The sequence below is a fragment of the Lepidochelys olivacea genome (assembly GCF_965140295.1).
Source record: "Lepidochelys olivacea isolate rLepOli2 genome assembly, chromosome: 8".
NCBI classification, from domain to species: Eukaryota; Metazoa; Chordata; order Testudines; family Cheloniidae; genus Lepidochelys; species Lepidochelys olivacea.
The window spans coordinates 71,580,318-71,600,610 of record NC_140418.1 but is presented as its reverse complement, the minus strand read 5'-3'; the positions used below and the strand labels follow the sequence as shown (position 1 = coordinate 71,600,610).

The 20,293-nt window shown below is 41.1% G+C and overlaps 1 protein-coding gene across 1 annotated transcript in view; it reads left to right on the top strand.

Moving 5' to 3' along the window:
- SNX7 (sorting nexin 7) overlaps positions 1-12,301 on the top strand; it is a 69,304-nt gene extending 57,003 nt beyond the window's left edge. The window contains exon 9 of the mRNA XM_084636305.1: positions 11,899-12,301. Coding sequence (XP_084492431.1) covers positions 11,899-11,979 — 81 coding nt within the window. The 3' untranslated portion in view covers positions 11,980-12,301. The remainder of the gene's footprint in view (positions 1-11,898) is intronic.
- The last annotated feature ends 7,992 nt before the right edge of the window (positions 12,302-20,293 follow it).

Here is a 20,293-nt window from a genome sequence, read left to right as displayed (position 1 = left end):
GTCATTTACCCGACATGCCTACCACATTGTAAAACATTGGGATGCCTGGATATCAGGAGCAAGTGTTGAATCTCCAGTAAATTTGCCCTTCCTATTGCAAATGGAACAATTCTTAGAGGGTGTTCCTGAGGAAATAGAAAGATACATCCTAGATGGGAAACCCAAAACTGTAATTGAGGCAGGAGAGATTGGAGCCAGATGGGTGGAGGTGGCAGAGAAGAAGAAAACTGGTCGCAGTTGGAGCGGAGACCAGAAGGGACCACCCCAGACCACACCCTATTACCGGGGGCCGCCCAAAGCCCCACCTACCTCCCAAAGAACCCTCCAGACCCCTTATCGTCCCACCACCCCGTTCTCCAGCAACCCTCCTCGCCCCAGTGACCCGTCAGCTGGACGATGTTTTAAGTGTAACGAGCTGGGGCATGTAAAGGCCAACTGCCCCAAGAACCCCAACAGATTACAGTTCATTGCACCGGAATCACACCAGAGGTCCACAGGCCCAGATACCTCCCAGATACCCTTGGAGCGGAGGGAAACTGTGAGTGTGGGTGGGAAGAAGGTCACCGCGTGGAGGGACACCGGAGCACAAGTGTCAGCTATCCATGCTTCCTTAGTGGACCCCAATTTAATCAACCCAGAGATCCAAGTGACGATTCAACCCTTCAAGTCCAACTCTTTCAATTTGCCTACAGCCAAGTTGCCTGTCCAGTACAAGGGCTGGTCAGGAATGTGGACTTTTGCAGTCTATGATGATTATCCCATCCCCATGCTGTTGGGGGAAGACTTGGCCAATCACGTGAAGCAGGCCAAGAGGGTGGGAACGGTCACCCGCAGCCAGGCTAAACAAGCCGTGAGGCCTAGCTCTGTTCCGGAAACTTCTATCAGGGCCCGGTCAGAGGTGATGGACCCGGACCCCAGGCCAATGTCTGCAACAGCAGTAGTGGATCCAGTCCCAGAGACCCAGACGGAACCAGTCCCAGAACCGGAACCAGCCGAACAACCAACACCAGACCCCGTGTCAGCACTGAATCCAGTACTTGCAACCTCAACACCAGAGGGCCCCACCGAACCTGAACTGGCAGCAGCCGATAACCCTACACAAGAGGCTCAGCCGGAGCCTGAATCCCAACATAGTACACCAGCGGAGAGCGGTTCACAGTCAACAGAAACAGCTCCATCCCCTATATCGCTTCCAGAGGGACCAAGCCTAGGTCCACAATCCCATGAGGAACTGATGTCTCCAGCATCAAGGGAACAGTTCCAGACCGAACAAGAAGCAGATGAAAGCCTCCAGAGAGCTTGGACGGCGGCACGGAGCAACCCACCGCCTCTCAGCTCTTCTAATCGATCCAGGTTTGTTGTAGAAAGAGGACTTTTATACAAGGAAACTCTTTCTGGGGGACACCAGGAAGACTGGCATCCTCAGAGACAGTTGGTAGTTCCAACTAAATACCGGGCCAAGCTCTTGAGCTTAGCCCATGATCACCCTAGTGGCCATGCTGGGGTGAACAGGACCAAAGACCGTTTGGGGGGGTCATTCCACTGGGAGGGAATGGGCAAGGATGTTTCTACCTATGTCCAGTCTTGTGAGGTGTGCCAAAGAGTGGGAAAACCCCAAGACCAGGTCAAAGCTCCTCTCCAGCCACTCCCCATCATTGAAGTTCCATTTTAGCGAGTAGCTGTGGATATTCTGGGTCCTTTTCCGAAAAAGACACCCAGAGGAAAGCAGTACATACTGACTTTCATGGATTTTGCCACCCGATGGCCGGAAGCAGTAGCTCTAAGCAACACCAGGGCTAAAAGTGTGTGCCAGGCACTAGCAGACATTTTTGCCAGGGTAGGTTGGCCCTCCGACATCCTCACAGATGCAGGGACTAATTTCCTGGCAGGAACTATGAAAAACCTTTGGGAAGCTCATGGGGTAAATCACTTGGTTGCCACTCCTTACCATCATCAAACAAATGGCATGGTGGAGAAGTTTAATGGAACTTTGGGGGCCATGATACGTAAATTCGTAAATGAGCACTCCAATGATTGGGACCTAGTATTGCAGCAGTTGCTCTTTGCCTACAGAGCTGTACCACATCCCAGTTTAGGGTTTTCCCCATTTGAACTTGTATATGGCCGTGAGGTTAAGGGGCCATTGCAGTTGGTGAAGCAGCAATGGGAGGGATTTACACCTTCTCCAGGAACTAACATTCTGGACTTTGTAACCAACCTACAAAACACCCTCCGAACCTCTTTAGCCCTTGCTAGAGAAAACTTACAGGATGCTCAAAAAGAGCAAAAAGCCTGGTATGATAAACATGCCAGAGAGCGTTCCTTCAAAGTAGGAGACCAGGTCATGGTCTTAAAGGCGCTCCAGGCCCATAAAATGGAAGCATCGTGGGAAGGGCCATTCGTGGTCCAGGAGCGCCTGGGAGCTGTTAATTATCTCATAGCATTCCCCACCTCCAACCAAAAGCCTAAGGTGTATCATATTAATTCTCTAAAGCCCTTTTATTCCAGAGAATTAAAGGTTTGTCAGTTTACAGCCCAGGGAGGAGACGACGCTGAGTGGCCTGAAGGTGTCTACTACGAAGGGAAATGTGCTGGTGGTGTGGAAGAGGTGAACCTCTCCATGACCCTTGGGCGTATGCAGCGACAGCAGATCCAGGAGCTGTGCACTAGCTACGCGCCAACGTTCTCAGCCACCCCAGGACTGACTGAACGGGCATACCACTCCATTGACACAGGTAATGCTCACCCAATTAGGGTCCAACCTTACCGGGTGTCTCCTCAAGCTAAAACTGCTATAGAACGGGAGATCCAGGATATGTTACAGATGGGTGTAATCCGCCCCTCTGAAAGTGCATGGGCATCTCCAGTGGTTCTAGTTCCCAAACCAGATGGGGAAATACGTTTTTGCGTGGACTACCGTAAGCTAAATGCTGTAACTCGCCCAGACAACTATCCCATGCCACGCACAGATGAACTATTAGAGAAACTGGGAAGGGCCCAGTTCATCTCTACCTTGGACTTAACCAAGGGGTACTGGCAGGTACCGCTAGATGAATCTGCCAAGGAAAGGTCAGCCTTCATCACACATCTCGGGCTGTATGAATTTAATGTACTCCCTTTCGGGCTGCGAAATGCACCCGCCACTTTCCAAAGACTTGTAGATGGTCTCCTAGCGGGATTAGGAGAATATGCAGTCGCCTACCTTGACGATGTGGCCATATTTTCGGATTCCTGGGCAGACCACCTGGAACATCTACAAAAAGTCCTTGAGCGCATAAGGGAGGCAGGACTAACTGTTAAGGCTAAGAAGTGTCAAATAGGCCTAAACAGAGTGACTTACCTTGGACACCAGGTGGGTCAAGGAACTATCAGCCCCCTACAGGCCAAAGTGGATGCTATCCAAAAGTGGCCTGTCCCAAAGTCAAAGAAACAGGTTCAATCCTTCTTAGGCTTGGCCGGTTATTACAGACGATTTGTACCGCACTACAGCCAAATCGCTGCCCCACTGACAGACCTAACCAAAAAGAAACAGCCAAATGCTGTTCAGTGGACCGGAAAGTGTCAGAAGGCCTTTAACAAGCTTAAAGCGACACTCATGTCTGACCCTGTACTAAGGGCCCCAGACTTTGACAAACCGTTCCTAGTAACCACAGATGCATCCGAGCGTGGTGTGGGAGCAGTTTTAATGCAGAAAGGACCTGATCAAGAATTCCACCCTGTAGTGTTTCTCAGCAAAAAACTGTCTGAGAGGGAAAGCAACTGGTCAGTCACTGAAAAAGAATGTTATGCCATTGTCTACGCTCTGGAAAAGCTACGCCCATATGTTTGGGGACGGCGTTTGCACCTGCAAACCGACCATGCTGCACTAAAGTGGCTTCACACCGTCAAAGAAACTAACAAAAAACTTCTTCGGTGGAGTTTAGCTCTCCAAGATTTTGATTTCGACATCCAACACATCTCAGGAGCTTCTACCAAAGTGGCTGATGCACTCTCCCGTGAAAGTTTCCCAGAATCAACTGGTTAAAATCGTCCTTGCGATGTGGAAAATATTGTTAGTCTTTATGTACTTGGTAGTATATTTAGAGATGCATGTGTCTTATTAACTCTGTTTTTCCTAGAGCTCCAGGAAGAAATCCCAGCCAGTGTTTCACCCTAGCTGAGATTTGGGGGGCGTGTCATAAATATAAAGGGAAGGGTAAACCCCTATGAAATCCCTCCTGGCCAGGGGAAAGCTCCTCTCACCTGTAAAGGGTTAAGAAGCTAAAGGTAACCTCGCTGGCACCTGACCAAAATGACCAATGAGGAGACAAGATACTTTCAAAAGCTGGGAGGAGGGAGAGGAACAAAGGGTCTGTCTGTAGTCGTCTTGGCCGGGGACAGAACAGGAATGGAGTCTTAGAACTTTTAGTAAGTAATCTAGCTAGGTATGTGTTAGATTATGATTTCTTTAAATGGCTGAGAAAAGAATTGTGCTGAATAGAATAACTATTTCTGTCTGTGTATCTTTTTTGTAACTTAAGGTTTTGCCTAGAGGGGTTCTCTATGTTTTTGAATCTAATTACCCTGTAAGATATATACCATCCTGATTTTACAGGGGGAATTTCTTTATTTCTATTTACTTCTATTTTTTATTAAAAGTCTTCTTGTAAAACACTGAATGCTTTTTCATTGTTCTCAGATCCAAGGGTTTGGGTTTGTGGTCACCTATGCAAATTGGTGAGGCTTTTTATCCAACATTTCCCAGGAAAGGGGGGGTGCAAGTGTTGGGAGGATTGTTCATTGTTCTTAAGATCCAAGGGTCTGGGTCTGTAGTCACCTAGACAAATTGGTGAGGCTTTTTACCAAACCTTGTCCAGGAAGTGGGGTGCAAGGTTTTGGGAAGTATTTTGGGGGGAAGGACGCGTCCAAACAGCTCTTCCCCAGTAACCAGTATTAGTTTGGTGGTGGTAGCGGCCATTCCAAGGATAACGGGGGTAATATTTTGTACCTTGGGGAAGTTTTGACCTAAGCTGGTAAAGATAAGCTTAGGAGGTTTTTCATGCAGGTCCCCACATCTGTACCCTAGAGTTCAGAGTGGGGGAGGAACCTTGACAGAAGTGTTCTCCGACTGGTTTACGAATGTTATAATTCTTGACATCTTATTTGTGTCCATTTATTCTTTTACGTGGAGACTGTCCAGTTTGACCAATGTACATGGCAGAGGGGCATTGCTGGCACATGATGGCATATATCACATTGGTGGATGTGCAGGTGAACGAGCCTCTGATAGTGTGGCTGATGTTATTAGGCCCTGTGATGGTGTCCCCTGAATAGATATGTGGGCACAGTTGGCAACGGGCTTTGTTGCAAGGATAGGTTCCTGGGTTAGTGGTTCTGTTGTGTGGTATGTGGTTGTTGGTGAGTATTTGCTTCAGGTTGGGGGGGCTGTCTGTAGGCAAGGACTGGCCTGTCTCCCAAGATTTGTGAGAGTGTTGGGTCATCCTTCAGGATAGTTTGTAGATCCTTAATAATGCGTTGGATGGGGTTTTAGTTGGGGGCTGAAGGTGACGGCTAGTGGCGTTCTGTTATTTTCTTTGTTAGGCCTGTCCTGTAGTAGGTGACTTCTGGGAACTCTTCTGGCTCTATCAATCTGTTTCTTCACTTCTGCAGGTGGGTATTGTAGTTGTAAGAATGCTTGATAGAGATCTTGTAGGTGTTTGTCTCTGTCTGATGGGTTGGAGCAAATGTGGTTGTATCGCAGAGCTTGGCTGTAGACGATGGATCGTGTGGTGTGGTCAGGGTGAAAGCTGGAGGCATGTAGGTAGGAATAGCGGTCAGTAGGTTTCTGGTATAGGGTGGTGTTTATGTGACCATCGTTTATTAGCACTGTAGTGTCCAGAAAGTGGATTTCTTGTGTGGACTGAACCAGGCTGAGGTTGATGGTGGGATGGAAATTGTTGAAATCATGGTGGAATTCCTCAAGGGCTTCTTTTCCATGGGTCCAGATGATGAAGATATCATCAATATAGCGCAAGTAGAGTAGGGGCGTGAGGGGACGAGAGCTGAGGAAGCGTTGTTCTAAATCAGCCATAAAAATGTTGGCATACTGTGGGGCCATGCGGGTACCCATAGCAGTGCTGCTGATCTGAAGGTATACATTGTCCCCAAATGTGAAATAGTTATGGGTAAGGACAAAGTCACAAAGTTCAGCCACCAGGTTAGCCGTGACATTATCGGGGATAGTGTTCTTGATGGCTTGTAGTCCATCTTTGTGTCGAATGTTGGTGTAGAGGGCTTCTGCATCCATAGTGGCCAGGATGGTGTTATCAGGAAGATCACCGATGGATTGTAGTTTCCTCAGGAAGTCAGTGGTGTCTCGAAGGTAGCTGGGAGTGCTGGTAGCGTAGGGCCTGAGGAGGGAGTCTACATAGCCAGACAATCCTGCTGTCAGGGTGCCAATGCCTGAGATGATGGGGCGCCCAGGATTTCCAGGTTTATGGATCTTAGGTAGTAGATAGAATATCCCAGGTCGGGGTTCCAGGGGTGTGTCTGTGCGGATTTATGCTGGAAATGGCCCACCTTGATTATCATACACATTGTAAGGAGAGGTTTCAGAGTAATAGCCGTGTTCTGTATTCGCAAAAAGAAAAGGAGCACTTGTGGCACCTTAGAAACTAACCAATTTATTTGAGCATAAGCTTTCGTGAGCTACAGCTCACTTCATCGGATGCATACTGTGGAAACTGCAGAAGACATTATATACACAGAGACCATGAAACAATACCTCCTATTACCTGCTATTACCAGCAGGAGAGTGGGGTGGGAGGAGGTATTGTTTCATGGTCTCTGTGTATATAATGTCTTCTGCAGTTTCCACAGTATGCATCCGATGAAGTGAGCTGTAGCTCACGAAAGCTTATGCTCAAATAAATTGGTTAGTTTCTAAGGTGCCACAATTACTCCTTTTCTTTTTGCGAATACAGACTTAACACGGCTGTTACTCTGAAAGATACAAAAAGTCACTACACAACATTTTATTTTATGTTACTAATACATCTAAAATTCAAAGATCACATGATACAGTTTAGTGAAAGCAAAGCAGATAACTGGAAGTACTGAACGCTGGCTTCAAAGAACTACTGTGATTGCTCCTATTTGTTTTCCTCACATGCTTTTTCTCACAATCTCTGCTAGTACCAACAAAATTAAAAACACATTAACAAAACTGCCACCATCAAAAGAAAAAGAGCCTTGGTAACCCATTCCTTCTAGAAAAGCCTGAGTAAAATGGCTGGGCTTTGCAATAAAACCTGAAGGCCAGAAAAATTTGGGCTTTGTGGAGCCAAATGACTGTATGTCCTAGGGCTTGTGTTTTCCAGTGTGTGTTAAACACTCCATTGAGTAGAGGTAGAATTCCGTTCATAATGTACAGTGACAAGTGATATTTAATTAATTTTTGGCACTAAGCGAAAAGTATTTTTTCTTCTGCACGAGTGAGCCTCTCTTTTAAAAGATAGCTTCTAATTTCACCTTTTTCATGTGTCAGACTACTGTAGTCCTGTTCAGCCTTTGCAGATTAGTCAGAAGGAGAGCTAGTTTCTTTGATAGCATAGTGAGATCCTTACCAGTGCAAACATTGCTTGCTGTTCTCAGAGAATTTAAGTAGTTTTCTAAGCTAGCATCTTATTTATTGATTCAAATTTATAAAAAAGTTCCTGTCTCCAACCCAAGGTGCTGTACAGTCAAACATGTGCAGAAATGGGCCAAAAAAGCCACATACCTAACAAAGTAACTTCTTCTCTCCAACTCCAAAACTTTATTCAACCTCCTCTTCTTAGGAAAAACCTTTGAAAAATGGATTGATTTGTAGTGCACCCTGAATGTCTTCATATTGACACATTTGGCTAGTCATATCCTGGCACAGCTATGTTAGCGGCACATGCACGTGCTTCACATCCTACCTTAGGAGCTCCACTTTATAAGCGTAACAAATGCATTGTGTGTGGTGGTTTGTTTTTTTTTAATTTCCAAAGTTGGTTAAATCAAAATCTGTTTTCCTCCAGAAGACAAGGTACTCTCCTCTAAGAGGGCAATTTGGATGACAGATTTCACCTTCCAACCTCCAGTCATTTCAGCTACAGGAATTAAAAGCAAAGCTCTTTTGTTTATAATGGAAAGTGGCTTTTTCCTACCCCTCTGTCTCCCTCACTTTTTTTTTTTTGTGCTCAAGAACTGCTGAACTGTACACGCTCAATCCTCTATAAAAAGAAATAGAAACTCCTAGAGAACATCACTTCCCGAAAATGATTTTTTAAGAACGTCATTAGACACTGAAAATAAGGGGGATGGGAATGGAAACAATTATGCATCTTTAAATACTTCATGCTGTTTCTGCCATTATTATTGTGCAATCTGTTTTTTATATTTTATCGTGAATTAGACATGCAACTGTGCAGTGTGGAGACCTTTTCAGTGTTATTGCTAAAAATAATTCAATATAAATATGTAACTCAGCAGTGCTCTAATGAAATACACATTCATTTTAGCTTCAGATAAAGTAGCATTACTTAAGATCTTGTTGCTTCATTTTTGCATATTTAGCTTTTTGCTCTGATCTAAAGTAGTTTTATGAATAATTGCACTCGAAATGACAAGCCTATATGTACAAATTAAATTTCCTATTAACATTTTTTCAGTCTTCCTGGTTGAAGCCTGTTGAAATTCTAAATAAAGGATCATCCTTTTTCTCTCTACCAGAAGAACTAAATAAGTCTAGAAGAATGGTTAAAGTACATATTTTTAAAGTAATGTGATTTTATGTAGTTCATGTTTCACAGTATAAAAAGCACGAGCCTAAGGCACAGAGACCTAGTTTTGTGTTGGTTAATTATAAATCTTGTCAGCTGTAGCACCACAGTGATGTCTGACAACAAAATGAGCCACAGTAATTCCTATATTTTGGGAAATGAATTTGTTATATAAAAGAATAAATTAAAAATTGAACAACATACAAAAGATCTTTATATCTTTGCTTGAAAAGACTTCAGTGAACTGGTTCTGTAAAAATGATGAGCAAATGTAGTGTGAATTAGTTTAAAAACCTGTTTTGTCTCAGTTTGCAGTGGTAATACGATGTCACTCATCTTCCAACCAGCGCTGCTATTTTTATTTAAATGATTCAAATGTGTGAACTGTGAAGTCTTTAGTCACATGGACAAAATCTAAAACAATTCAAAAAGCAGTTATCTAGTAGTAAAAAAAAAAAAAAACTTTTCAGCAAACAGCATTCAGCACGCATCCTGACTGAGCACCCTTCTCAATTCCCAGAAAAAGTTTAGGAAAATAGATGTGCCTTGCAACATTACATGAAGATAAGCCAGTCTTGGCAGTGGTGAACCAAGGTGGGGAAACAAATCCCAGAATCTAGGATCATCATTGGAAAGCACCCAGCAAGTAGCCACCCCTTGGTCAGTTTACACCAAGAGGAAGCCTCCAACTCAAGTTTTATCTCAGATATTCTCAGCTGCTGTGATATTATATATAGGGGAGAGAGAGAATCTATAACAACTCCATTTATTTGGGACTCTCTACTGAATGTCAAAACCAACCTTAATTTCCACCCATAAATCAACTGGCACCCACTGCTCCCCTTTAGCACAGTTCTGCTGCTTCTCTCCTCATATTCAGCACTCTTTCGCCATCTCAAAGTAACCTTTTCCCCAATCTAGTCATTCAGTACAGAAATGCAGCTCTTCACATGAATCCTATGTTATGGTTTCATTCCCCTCCCTCCTTTGAAACTGAGGTGCCTATCTCCTGAATGGAGATACAGGGTTACCGCTTGCAGCAGAGAAAATGGGAATCAGTAAAGGATTTTGTCAGCAGGGAATGACCAAGAAAGGGTCAGAGGGTCTCTGAACACAAGGGTTCTTTAGCACAAGGGATGATCTAAGCCACCTTGTGAATAAATACAAACCATAGAGTCACTGACATGTTCTGTAGTAACCAAGGATCCATACAGAATAAGGCTTCTAAATGTTTTCTTTTGTTGCTCTCTTGGGCATTTCGATACTAAGCCTTATATCTTAGTGTCATTCTTTTGAGCCAAGGTTTCCTTCATTTTTCTTGAATACATGGTTCTGGTCCCTTGTGTTGTCATTCATCCCCTGCTCTTTGTCCTCCTGTGCTTCCCTGTGTCCTGACCTTTGGGATCTTCTGTCAAGATTACTTGTGATCTTTTCACCATCCCACCTACAGACGCTGCCCGGGTTATGCAAGACCCGACTTAGGCAAATCTGCATTTACGGAAAAAGTTCCATAAGCTAGAAACAGTGGGCGGGGTTTGCATAATGGTCAGGTATATGTTTCCAACTTACGCAAAATTCGAGTTACGCAAGGCGTTCCAGACTGGAACAATTGCGTAAGTCTGGGAGCGTCTGTACTTGCTTTAATGCAGGTGTCGAGGAATACCAAGATTTGGTCACTTTAAAAGAAAAAAAAAACAACCCTGAAAATCATGGAATCCAGGGCTTTTGTGACAAAGACACATCTATCACTATTAATAAATAGAGATTTCATGGCTGAATTTTGAAGTTTTTTCCGATACATATGTCAGATAAGACAAAAGCTTATTGTTGATCTTTTTACTTCTGCCAAGCAATGATGAATGTTATGTATTTTATTTTATTCAGGTATAGTAAACTACTGTAGCTTAAATAGCTTATTCCAAAAGTTTTTCACACAAGGAACAATGTCATTTTCAGGGCAATTGGAATTAACACAAAGTTTGAATAAATGGAGCATGCTGTTCGGTATTTAATATAAGTGCTTTTTCCTACAGATGTTCAGAAGACTTATTTAATATCAGTTTTGCAGATTCTTCTTGAAAAGATTGTGTACAGAAAGTAGTAATTAAGGTGTGTTACCCAAATATCTGTTAATACAGAAGAGTAAGAAAACTACATTTCATTAAAGCACTCACAATTTCATGTTTTCCTGTAGCATCAAAAGTGGTAAAGCTACCACAACATAATGGCAGCACTGAATGTTTTGCACCTTTGTAATGGCTCACTCTAGGTGACAGAAACGTGAAAAGTTTGAAAGCTTTGGGAAGTAACTGACGGTGCACACAACAATCATTAATCATGGGTTTTCTCTGAGAACTGACATCTTAACATTCACCTGTAGTTTCAGATGGTTTGCCAAGCAACTTTGTGTTCTGAGCTACAGACATTCATACAAATCAACTTGAGCCAAAAAAGGTTTATCAAAGTAGTTTGATACGAATATGTATAACATTGGTTCCTAAAATGAAAAACTGTTTGCAACATTAAAAATACGTTTTGCCATCATGAGGAGTAGATGTTTGTCCTAGAAAAGCTACATTTTTCCTCCTCCCTTTGATTCTATTCCTTAGTACACAGAAAAATCTGTGACTTCGAGTGTTTAGAAACAAATGGATTTGATTTAATTTAACTGAGAAAGGATATTAGATCTCCAAGTATGAATCCTTAGAGATTGATAAGGAACTATACTTACAGTTTGATGTTGCATTCCTTTTAATTTGATGGAGTCTATTTGGAAGATATCTTTGCCTGTATGTAAAGGGAGAGATTAAAAAAGAGCATAATTAATGGTAGACTCCTTACCGTGTTATCCCTTATGCTAATATGTACGCTTATGATGCTTGCAGTGTATGCTTGTCATTGTCTAAGAGTGATATTTATTTGTAGCTCAGCATGTTGGCTAACAGTACATCCTTGATCTGTCTAAGAAACCATATTTATTACTCACTGTAACTCCTCAAGAAGCTGTTTGTAGTAGCTATAGATAGATATAGGTCTTTTCTTATTTTCTCCTTAGCTACCAGTTTTACCAAGAACCCATATTCCTTATTCATAAGTATCTGTTTTCTTTAAGTGCCTTGCTACCTGGGAGTCCTTCCTGACATCTCAAACAGTGGATCTTCATTTGGGAGAGGATTCTGAAGATAAACCTTGAATATATTTCTGATTGATCTTCCTCTTCAGTGCAGTTTCTGCCAACCAAAGAAGTGTTCTTTATATGAGATCAGATACATTATGAAATAAAACTGTAAGAATCAGTGACATCTGGAAAACCAGCCTATTGAAAACTCAGGTATTCTAGTGTCCTGACCTACATTTTTGGATCATGGTATATATTGCTATATATTGCTCAGTTATTATTTTACAGATTTTATGCAAGTGCTTCCATATAATTGTTTTCTTAAATATTGTGTAATTTGGATAAAAATATTTTAAATATGTAAAAACTCAATTTTAATAAAAAGTTTAATACAGAATTGGTTTTAATCCTCTTTCCTAGTCATTAAGAATTAAATTTTCCATTTTAGCTTGCTTTGTTACATTTTATTTGTAAGATAAATTTCCCACATTTTGTAAAACTACATAACAATTCTCAGGTAGTTGATCATTAATTTTTTTAATTGATTATGCTGGTGTCAGTCCATGGTGAAGTGGTAGCTAACTTTTACCACAAGTCTGGTTTTGACTTCCCTAATTCTCTACAAAATGTAGATCAGTCTCCCTGAAATTTTCCATTATGATCTTATGCTGGAGTAGAATTTTTATGGAAGTTTTGAGCCAAGTTGACAATACATCAAAAACTACTTGATTTAGAAATACTTTCCTTTTTTTAATATGGAGTGGTGGTGATTTCTGGTAGCCTCAAAAAACTGGTGCCTGACCTTTTTTAGAGGTGAAAGTAGTGAATTTAGTTAAGAGCAGTTTATGCATATGTTAGGGATTTTGGTGTATACAGAATTTAGTCTATACCAGCTGGATGTGAACTTCTTAAAGTATAAATTGGATCTGTCTTGACATTAAAATCTGCATAGACCTTACAGTAAGTAGAGAGGTGTGAATGGCTTGTCAAATATCATCTTTTGACACTGTAAATTAATTTGAGACCTATTGTCTGATGTCCACCAAAAATAAGATCTCAGGGCAATGAAATAGTACATGACCCAATGCAATTGCATTCCACAATGCTTTGTGTGGGACAGAGGAGCAATTCACATCAACATGTAGTGTGAAAAGTTAAACAGATGCTCTATTAAATGAATACAACATTTAAAGAATTTAGATGCAGTTGAAATTTACTAAGGAGTAAACTTGATGAGTTTATAAACCTGCATAACAATTTTACTTACTATCTGTCATTCTCAGTATTTACGTGTCTGTTAAGCACCTCTCTGTGGCCCTAGGTGATTTTACAAGATTAAAAAATATAATACAAAATGAAAAAGTCACTGCATGTGTAATGAACTAACCATATAATATTATAGCACTTGCTCACCACGTTACCCAATCCTGCAGACATAATGAACTTGGTGAGACTGCAGGATCAGGGCCCATCATGATGTATATTTATAATCCCATATTTGCCCATCCCGTAGTCCTTAACCCACTCCCTCCAAGAACACCTGAGGGGAAACATGAAAGATTAACAAATACCAGGCTCTGGTGATCAAGAGGTAGACAGTGAGCACTACAAATGAGGGCTCCTAATGGAGAATAAAATACCAGCACACTGTCTTCCTCTCCTCTTTCCTCTTGCCCCTTCCCCCCAGCCCCAACTAAGGGATTTCTAGGGCAAACAGCTCTCTGATTACCACTGTCAGGATGCCTGTTCTTAAGTCCCTTGAGTTCAGCTGAAAACTTGCAGACAAGCAGTGAGTTTCAGAAGTCTAAGGAGCACTGGTATGGGCTGTCACACTAATAAAAGGTCAGCTGCATTCTGCACTAGCTTCAGTTTCTGGACTGACTCAAGGTATGCCTCGTGGAGCAGCCCACATTAAGCTAATTATTGCTAGTCAACTGCTTAAGCTGTTGATTTAAGTGCTTTATAAAATATTATGAGGACCAACAGTGGTGGTGTTTTTAGGCATCTTTTGGGAAAGGCATGAGCATTGTCTGACCTCAAACACACACACAATAGTGGGATTCCTAAAAGATAAACTATATCAGTGCTCAATATGGCAGTCAGAGCACAGCTCAAGAAAGAGGTCTTTAACACATCTTGGCCCTATATAACACCGATGAAAGATTCAAATAAATGAACATGTAAGCAAACAATTAAATAGAATGTCAGTAATTTAAGCTCGAAAGAGAAGAGGTAAGATGTGTGATCTCTGATTGACAGAAGTGGATGAAGGTACAGAACCTTTTTGTGTTTTCAGCAATGAATTCTGCAAGTTCTGTTAGAATAACATTCAGGAAGCTTCTTTATTGGGCATTGCACAGCCACAAGCCCAGATGAAGGATGAAGATCACTACATCTGAAACTTGAAGATCTGTGGCTATTTGTGTCTCTGACCTCCATAATACAGAGAGGACACTGGCAGCTGTACATCAAGAAAGACATCAGAGACACTTAGTATGTTAACAGATTTTTGGCTTTGGTATATTTTCATAATTTACTTTTCACTTGATATTTAACAAAGCTGTGAATTGTGATAGGAAAGTCATCAGGTACATGATGCATCTTCATAGCAATATATTGCTTGTTCTAAAAGGTTTTTTTTAAGTTGAATAATTTATAGCAAAATTGGTTTTTATGATTTGTTAATAGCATTATTGTAAAGTAGAGACAAGATCTATTCATTATTAAAATATCACTACCATTGTTGTAGGATGTAACACTATTTTGAATACAATTTGAAATCCTTCTCAAGTGACTTTTCAGACAACTCATTGGGTGTTTGGCCCTATTTCTGGACACTTTTAGCTCTCTCTTATTTTTCTTAGTCTATAACATACAAAATGTTTCAACTACTCTATTAACACTCTGGCTTATTCCCTTATATTTTCAGATTTTCCTTGCTGGCTTTGCATAGAGTCCAACAATTTAGTGTGTGGTCATCTTTCTAAGGTACACAGGGTGTGCCTGAGCAAAACCCCAAACTTGTAGATGCTTAGAGCTAGCACCCTCTATTTTGGGGGATTCTGCACTCCTTGCAATAGAATTGTATTGCAGAATCTAAGTGGTCATTTTGAACAAAAATTGGTTTCTAGCCTTATCATAACCCTGAAAATCTAAACAGAGTCTAGAGAGACAAGGTGAGTGAGGTGATAGCTTTTATTGGACCAACTTCTGTTGGTAAGTCTCTGTCTCTCACCAACAGAAGTTGGTTCAGTAAAAGATATTACCTCACCTTCCTTGTCTCTGTCTAGTAGCTGTGTCAGTCTGAGGATACAACTACACTTCATGAACAGAGAACAGACAGATGAATGTTGTATAACTGAGTCTGAGAAGAACCTTAAATGATAGCTCTGAGTGGTATAAAGCTCTCATCTCTGAGAGTTCAACTCTGAAAGTTAAATGAGAATTTTATATCAATATTAACTATTTTATTGCTGATTTTTAACATAAATAACCAGCTAATGTGTTCATAGCACAATCTTCCTGGTACCAAATCTCAGCTATCCCCTACCTCGCTTCCACAATCGTGAGCTTTGCCTGACATCTGACTATAGTGCCAGTGATATTTCTGACAACTATGTTAAAAACTTCCGGTTTCATGCTTTTTTATCATTGTGTCTTCTGCCATCTACGAAAATTGATGATTTGGGTATGGATCAAGACAAATGGTTCCTATTCATTTTTGCCGGAATCATTTTGCCTTTTGTGATTTTCTTTTCTCTATGTTGGCACATAAAAGAGAGTATACTATGTAAAATGTAGGTCATCCATCCAAGATGTGCCAGCTACATTTTTAGGATTGGCTCCTATCAGCACAGGAGTTGCTTTCGTCACAGCAATGCCATTTCCTGCCAACCTAAGAATGGGGAATAAGTGATCTTTGATATGGTGTTAGCACCTGAGTGCCAGACCAGTTATTCACTAATAAATAGTGCCCATTAAGCCACTGTGAGTATACGGACAAATGCTTCAAAAACACAAGTCCATATGACAGCAAAAGCCTTCCACTTCCGAGAGGTCAGCTTGGAATTCTCTGTGTATATATAAAGCCTGCTGCAGTTTCCACGATATGCATCTGAGGAAGTGAGCTGTAGCTCACGAAAGCTTATGCTCTAATAAATTGGTTAGTCTCTAAGGTGCCACAAGTCCTCCTTTTCTTCTTGGAAATCTTAACTATCTTCAATCCTCTCAGGCAATATTCTGATTAAATAGAGGAGCTTTACAGGATGGGAGATCAACAGACAGACTTTGTTAGACCAACAGGGGAATACCAAAGCCAATGGTCTTTTGTCAACAGTGCCCTGCCTCCATTCCTTCGTGGTTTATATCTAGGACCTATAAACAAAAGCACTGTCCTGTGCTCTGAGCTGTTCTGAAAGTCCATATGGAAACCAGCTGTTTCTCAGGTAGCTAATTCTCCCACCCCCAAAACAGTCATAGCCATGGCAGATTTTAGGGAACAAGTATCCTCCTCTTCTATGCAGACGACAGAGCTCAATATCCCGGCTCTGTAATCAGAGGACAGTCTCTGAAGGGAGACTAGGATTGTAAACCACTCTCTGCAAATGTCAAGTTGAGGACTCTTCCACCACCTGAGTTATTGTCTGTAATGCTGCTCCACAGTCACAAAAAGGAGAGGAAACAAGCCCAAACGGGTGCATCAATTCTGGATGAGCAGTAGTCTGTTGAGCCTAGTCCAGTATGTACAATCACATGGACAAATGCAGGAGCAGCAATGGACACCTGAATTTTCCTAGTGTGTTAGACTCTCCCTTTCCCACTGATGCTTCCACTCTATCAAAATGTAGCTTGCAGGGAACAGATATAACATGCTCCCTGTATAGGGCAACACTAAGTATGTCAGTAGTAGCTGTAGTTACTGATTGGTCTTTAACAATAGCTTAGGGCAGAGTGTGTTGCAACAGTCCAATCTTAGAGGTGACAAAGACATGGATGCCTATGGTGAGATGCATGTCTAGAGAAAAAAATATGTTTATCGGGCTTTTGACCACTGCTGCTATCTGAGAATCCAGATGTATCTCTGCCTTAATAATCAGCACATTCATCTTGCCTTAGTTCAAAGTGGGTTGTGAATCAGCAGGATAATGGGCTAAAATGCAGCCTAGCCAGTTTAGAAATTGTGAAATATAACATCAAAGTCAGGTCCCCCACCTCCCCCCCCCCGCCTTTTTTTCCAAACTACCCATGGCATTATTGGAGAAGACAATTTATTGTAAATGTTATTACCTGATTTTAGTGGCAGAATTTCAGAAAGAATATCACTAAATAAAGATAGTACAGCATATCTAAGCATAAAAGTAACATTTATCATTGCATGTTCTGGCCAGTGGATTACTAATTTTTATCGTTAATACCCCTCACTTGTATTTTAAAAAATTATATACTACTGTGTAGTATCAGCACATTGATGATTATTGAAGGACTGATGAGAGTAAAATTCAATGTAATAACTTAAGGTCATGTTTGAGGATCCTTATCTTTAAACAAAACACAAACTTTCCTGTCAAACAGCAGAGTGCCTATAACTGGCGAGGGTGATGCTCTAATAGCTGTAATAGAGCATGTGCAGCACTGGTAGTGGGAAGCAACTAGTAAGCCAAGTGTATATAAAGCACTGCTCAGCTTTCTAGTTTTGATTATGTGAACAAGTTATGAACTGTCCATTTGACCACATTTGCCTAGACTTTAACTGTAGCATTATATCCCTGGAAGGGAGGCCTTATCAGTGCAGGAGCCACAGAGGTAGTTCAGGGAGTGCAGGAGAAAGTGACAAATCGGTATTAATGATTTATTATTGTTTCAGTCGTAGAAATTCTGGCCGAAGTTTAAACTCAGCCCTGGCAGCCTGCTAGAATGCTTTTCCAAACAGAGCGTCACACTCCCTTGGCTGAGCCTTGTTGTCCGTTGGAGGGAACAAAGGTATGGTGGCAGTGCTTTTACATCACCAAAAGATATACAACACATCACTGAACCTGAAAGAGAGATGGCCACAAACTTTCAGTGAGTCAATTTAGGAAAGTATTTCTTCACACAATGCACAGTCAACCTGTGGACCTCATTGCCCGGGGATGTTGTGAAGGCCAAATGTATACCTGGGTTCAAAAAAGAATTAGAGAAGTTCATGGAGGATAGGTCCATCAATGGCTATTAGCCAAGATGATCAGGGATGGAACCCCATGCTTCAGGTATCCCTAATCTCCAATCGTCAGGTGGTGAGACTGGACGGATGGATCACTCAAAATTGTCCTGTTCTATTTATTCTCTCTGAAGCATCTGGTCAGAGGACAGGATACTGGGCTAGATGGATCTGTCCCAGTATAGCCATTCTTACTTTATTTCTCCTTCAATTCACTAATCAGGAGGTATCAAAATCTTAGAAGACTGGAAAGTCTTGCAACTGTATTCTGTTTCAAATGCAGGGTGATAGAATATGTACAGCTAAGGAAATGCACAACTGAAAAACCACCTTTATTTAAAAACGAATGGAAATAACTTTCTCCACTTTCTCTTATTCTGTGCTCAGGCAAAAAGATATGATTCTGTTTTAAAAGTTTTGATCTCGTCCACAGTGTGTTAAACTCAGGTATTAAATCTTTGACCGGAGTAATTTTCTTTAATAATTCTATCACCTCTAGTAGATGGTTAAATATTAATGCAAACATAGTAAAGCTTAATTCTTAAACAAAGAGTGTCAAGTAAACTACCACGTGTCAAATTCCAGGTTTAGAACCTTGAATCTATTGTTTGCATTCAACAAAAACAGTTGTCATTCTGATTATGCAATATATCATGTTCACTGTTCAACCAGCAAACCATTTTTAGGCAGATATAATAGTTTCGTAGGAAATATAAGTAAGCTTATTGAATTAAAAGTTAAACATATTGAAACTGCTATGTTTTCTAAGTGTAATGTATGTTTGAGTCCTAAGGTCAATTTTAATATCAGTAAAATAATACGCATATTACTTTTGTAATTGGAAAGAAATGACTTGATTACTTATTTTTTAGTCTCTGAGAGCATGTTTGTTTAAATTGTAAATTAACATTTTTTAATAGTGAGAATAACCATCTATACCTGAGCAGGAGCTCCATATGCACTGAACTACCACAGAGCATGTTACTCTTGCAAGGAAAATTGTATATTCAATTAATGTTTTACATTATTTGGAGGCTGGGTCAGAAAGTTGAAATCCAACCACATCCTGACAAGTGCTGAGCATCTGATCTTGCACAAAAGCCCACAGAAGTTGCATGTGCCTAGCACACCTTTGGATATGACCCTTAAAAAGACAAGGGACATTAAGGGACATTTATCATGCACATCGTAGGGAGAGTGGTCACTTTGGATGAACTATTACCAGCAGGAGAGTGAGTTTGTGTGTGTATGAGGGTGGGGGGTGAGAAAACCTGGATTTGTGCTGGAAATGGCCCACCTTGATTATCATGCACATTGTAGGGAGAGTGGTCACTTTGGATAAGCTATTACCAGCAGGAGAGTGAGTTTGTGTGTGTGTGTTTTTGGAAAAGGGGGAGGGGGGTGAGAAAACCTGGATTTGTGCTGGAAATGGCCCACCTTGATTATCATACACATTGTAAGGAGAGTGATCACTTTAGATAAGCTATTACCAGCAGGAGAGTGGGGTGGGAGGAGGTATTGTTTCATGGTCTCTGTGTATATAATGTCTTCTGCAGTTTCCACAGTATGCATCTGATGAAGTGAGCTGTAGCTCACGAAAGCTTATGCTCAAATAAATTGGTTAGTCTCTAAGGTGCCACAAGTACTCCTTTTCTTTTTGCGAATACAGACTAACACGGCTGTTACTCTGAAACCTGTCATAAGGGACATTTGTTAGAGATACTCCCAGGATTTTCCATTTTGAAAGCGTATTATGCTCTTAACATTCACAGATGCAATTTTTTTCAGCTCCTTTTATTTCTTTTTTTTTTTTCTAGTGCTACGCTGTGCTTCCAACTCAATCAGCTTAAGGAGCCATTGCAGTAGAAATTATAAGTCTGCAAGCTTCAGTAAGTCTATTTTTCAAAGTGTTAAGTGAAGGAGGAAATTTGTAAATCAGGATCTAAACAGAAAATCCACTTTGTCATACTTTCTTTCTTAATAAGAAAAATTATGCACCCAGATTCTGTAGATTGGGTCTCAGCATCTCTGGAAGCAGCCTTGACATACATAATTCTATTAGAGAAACAAAGGAGAACAAATCTTAAATCAACATTAAAAAAAACTGAATGCTTTATCTGATGTAAACAAAAATCATCTCTCTTTATTTCTGGAAGTCCCTATGAAAATGACAAGGGCAGACAACTATAGGAA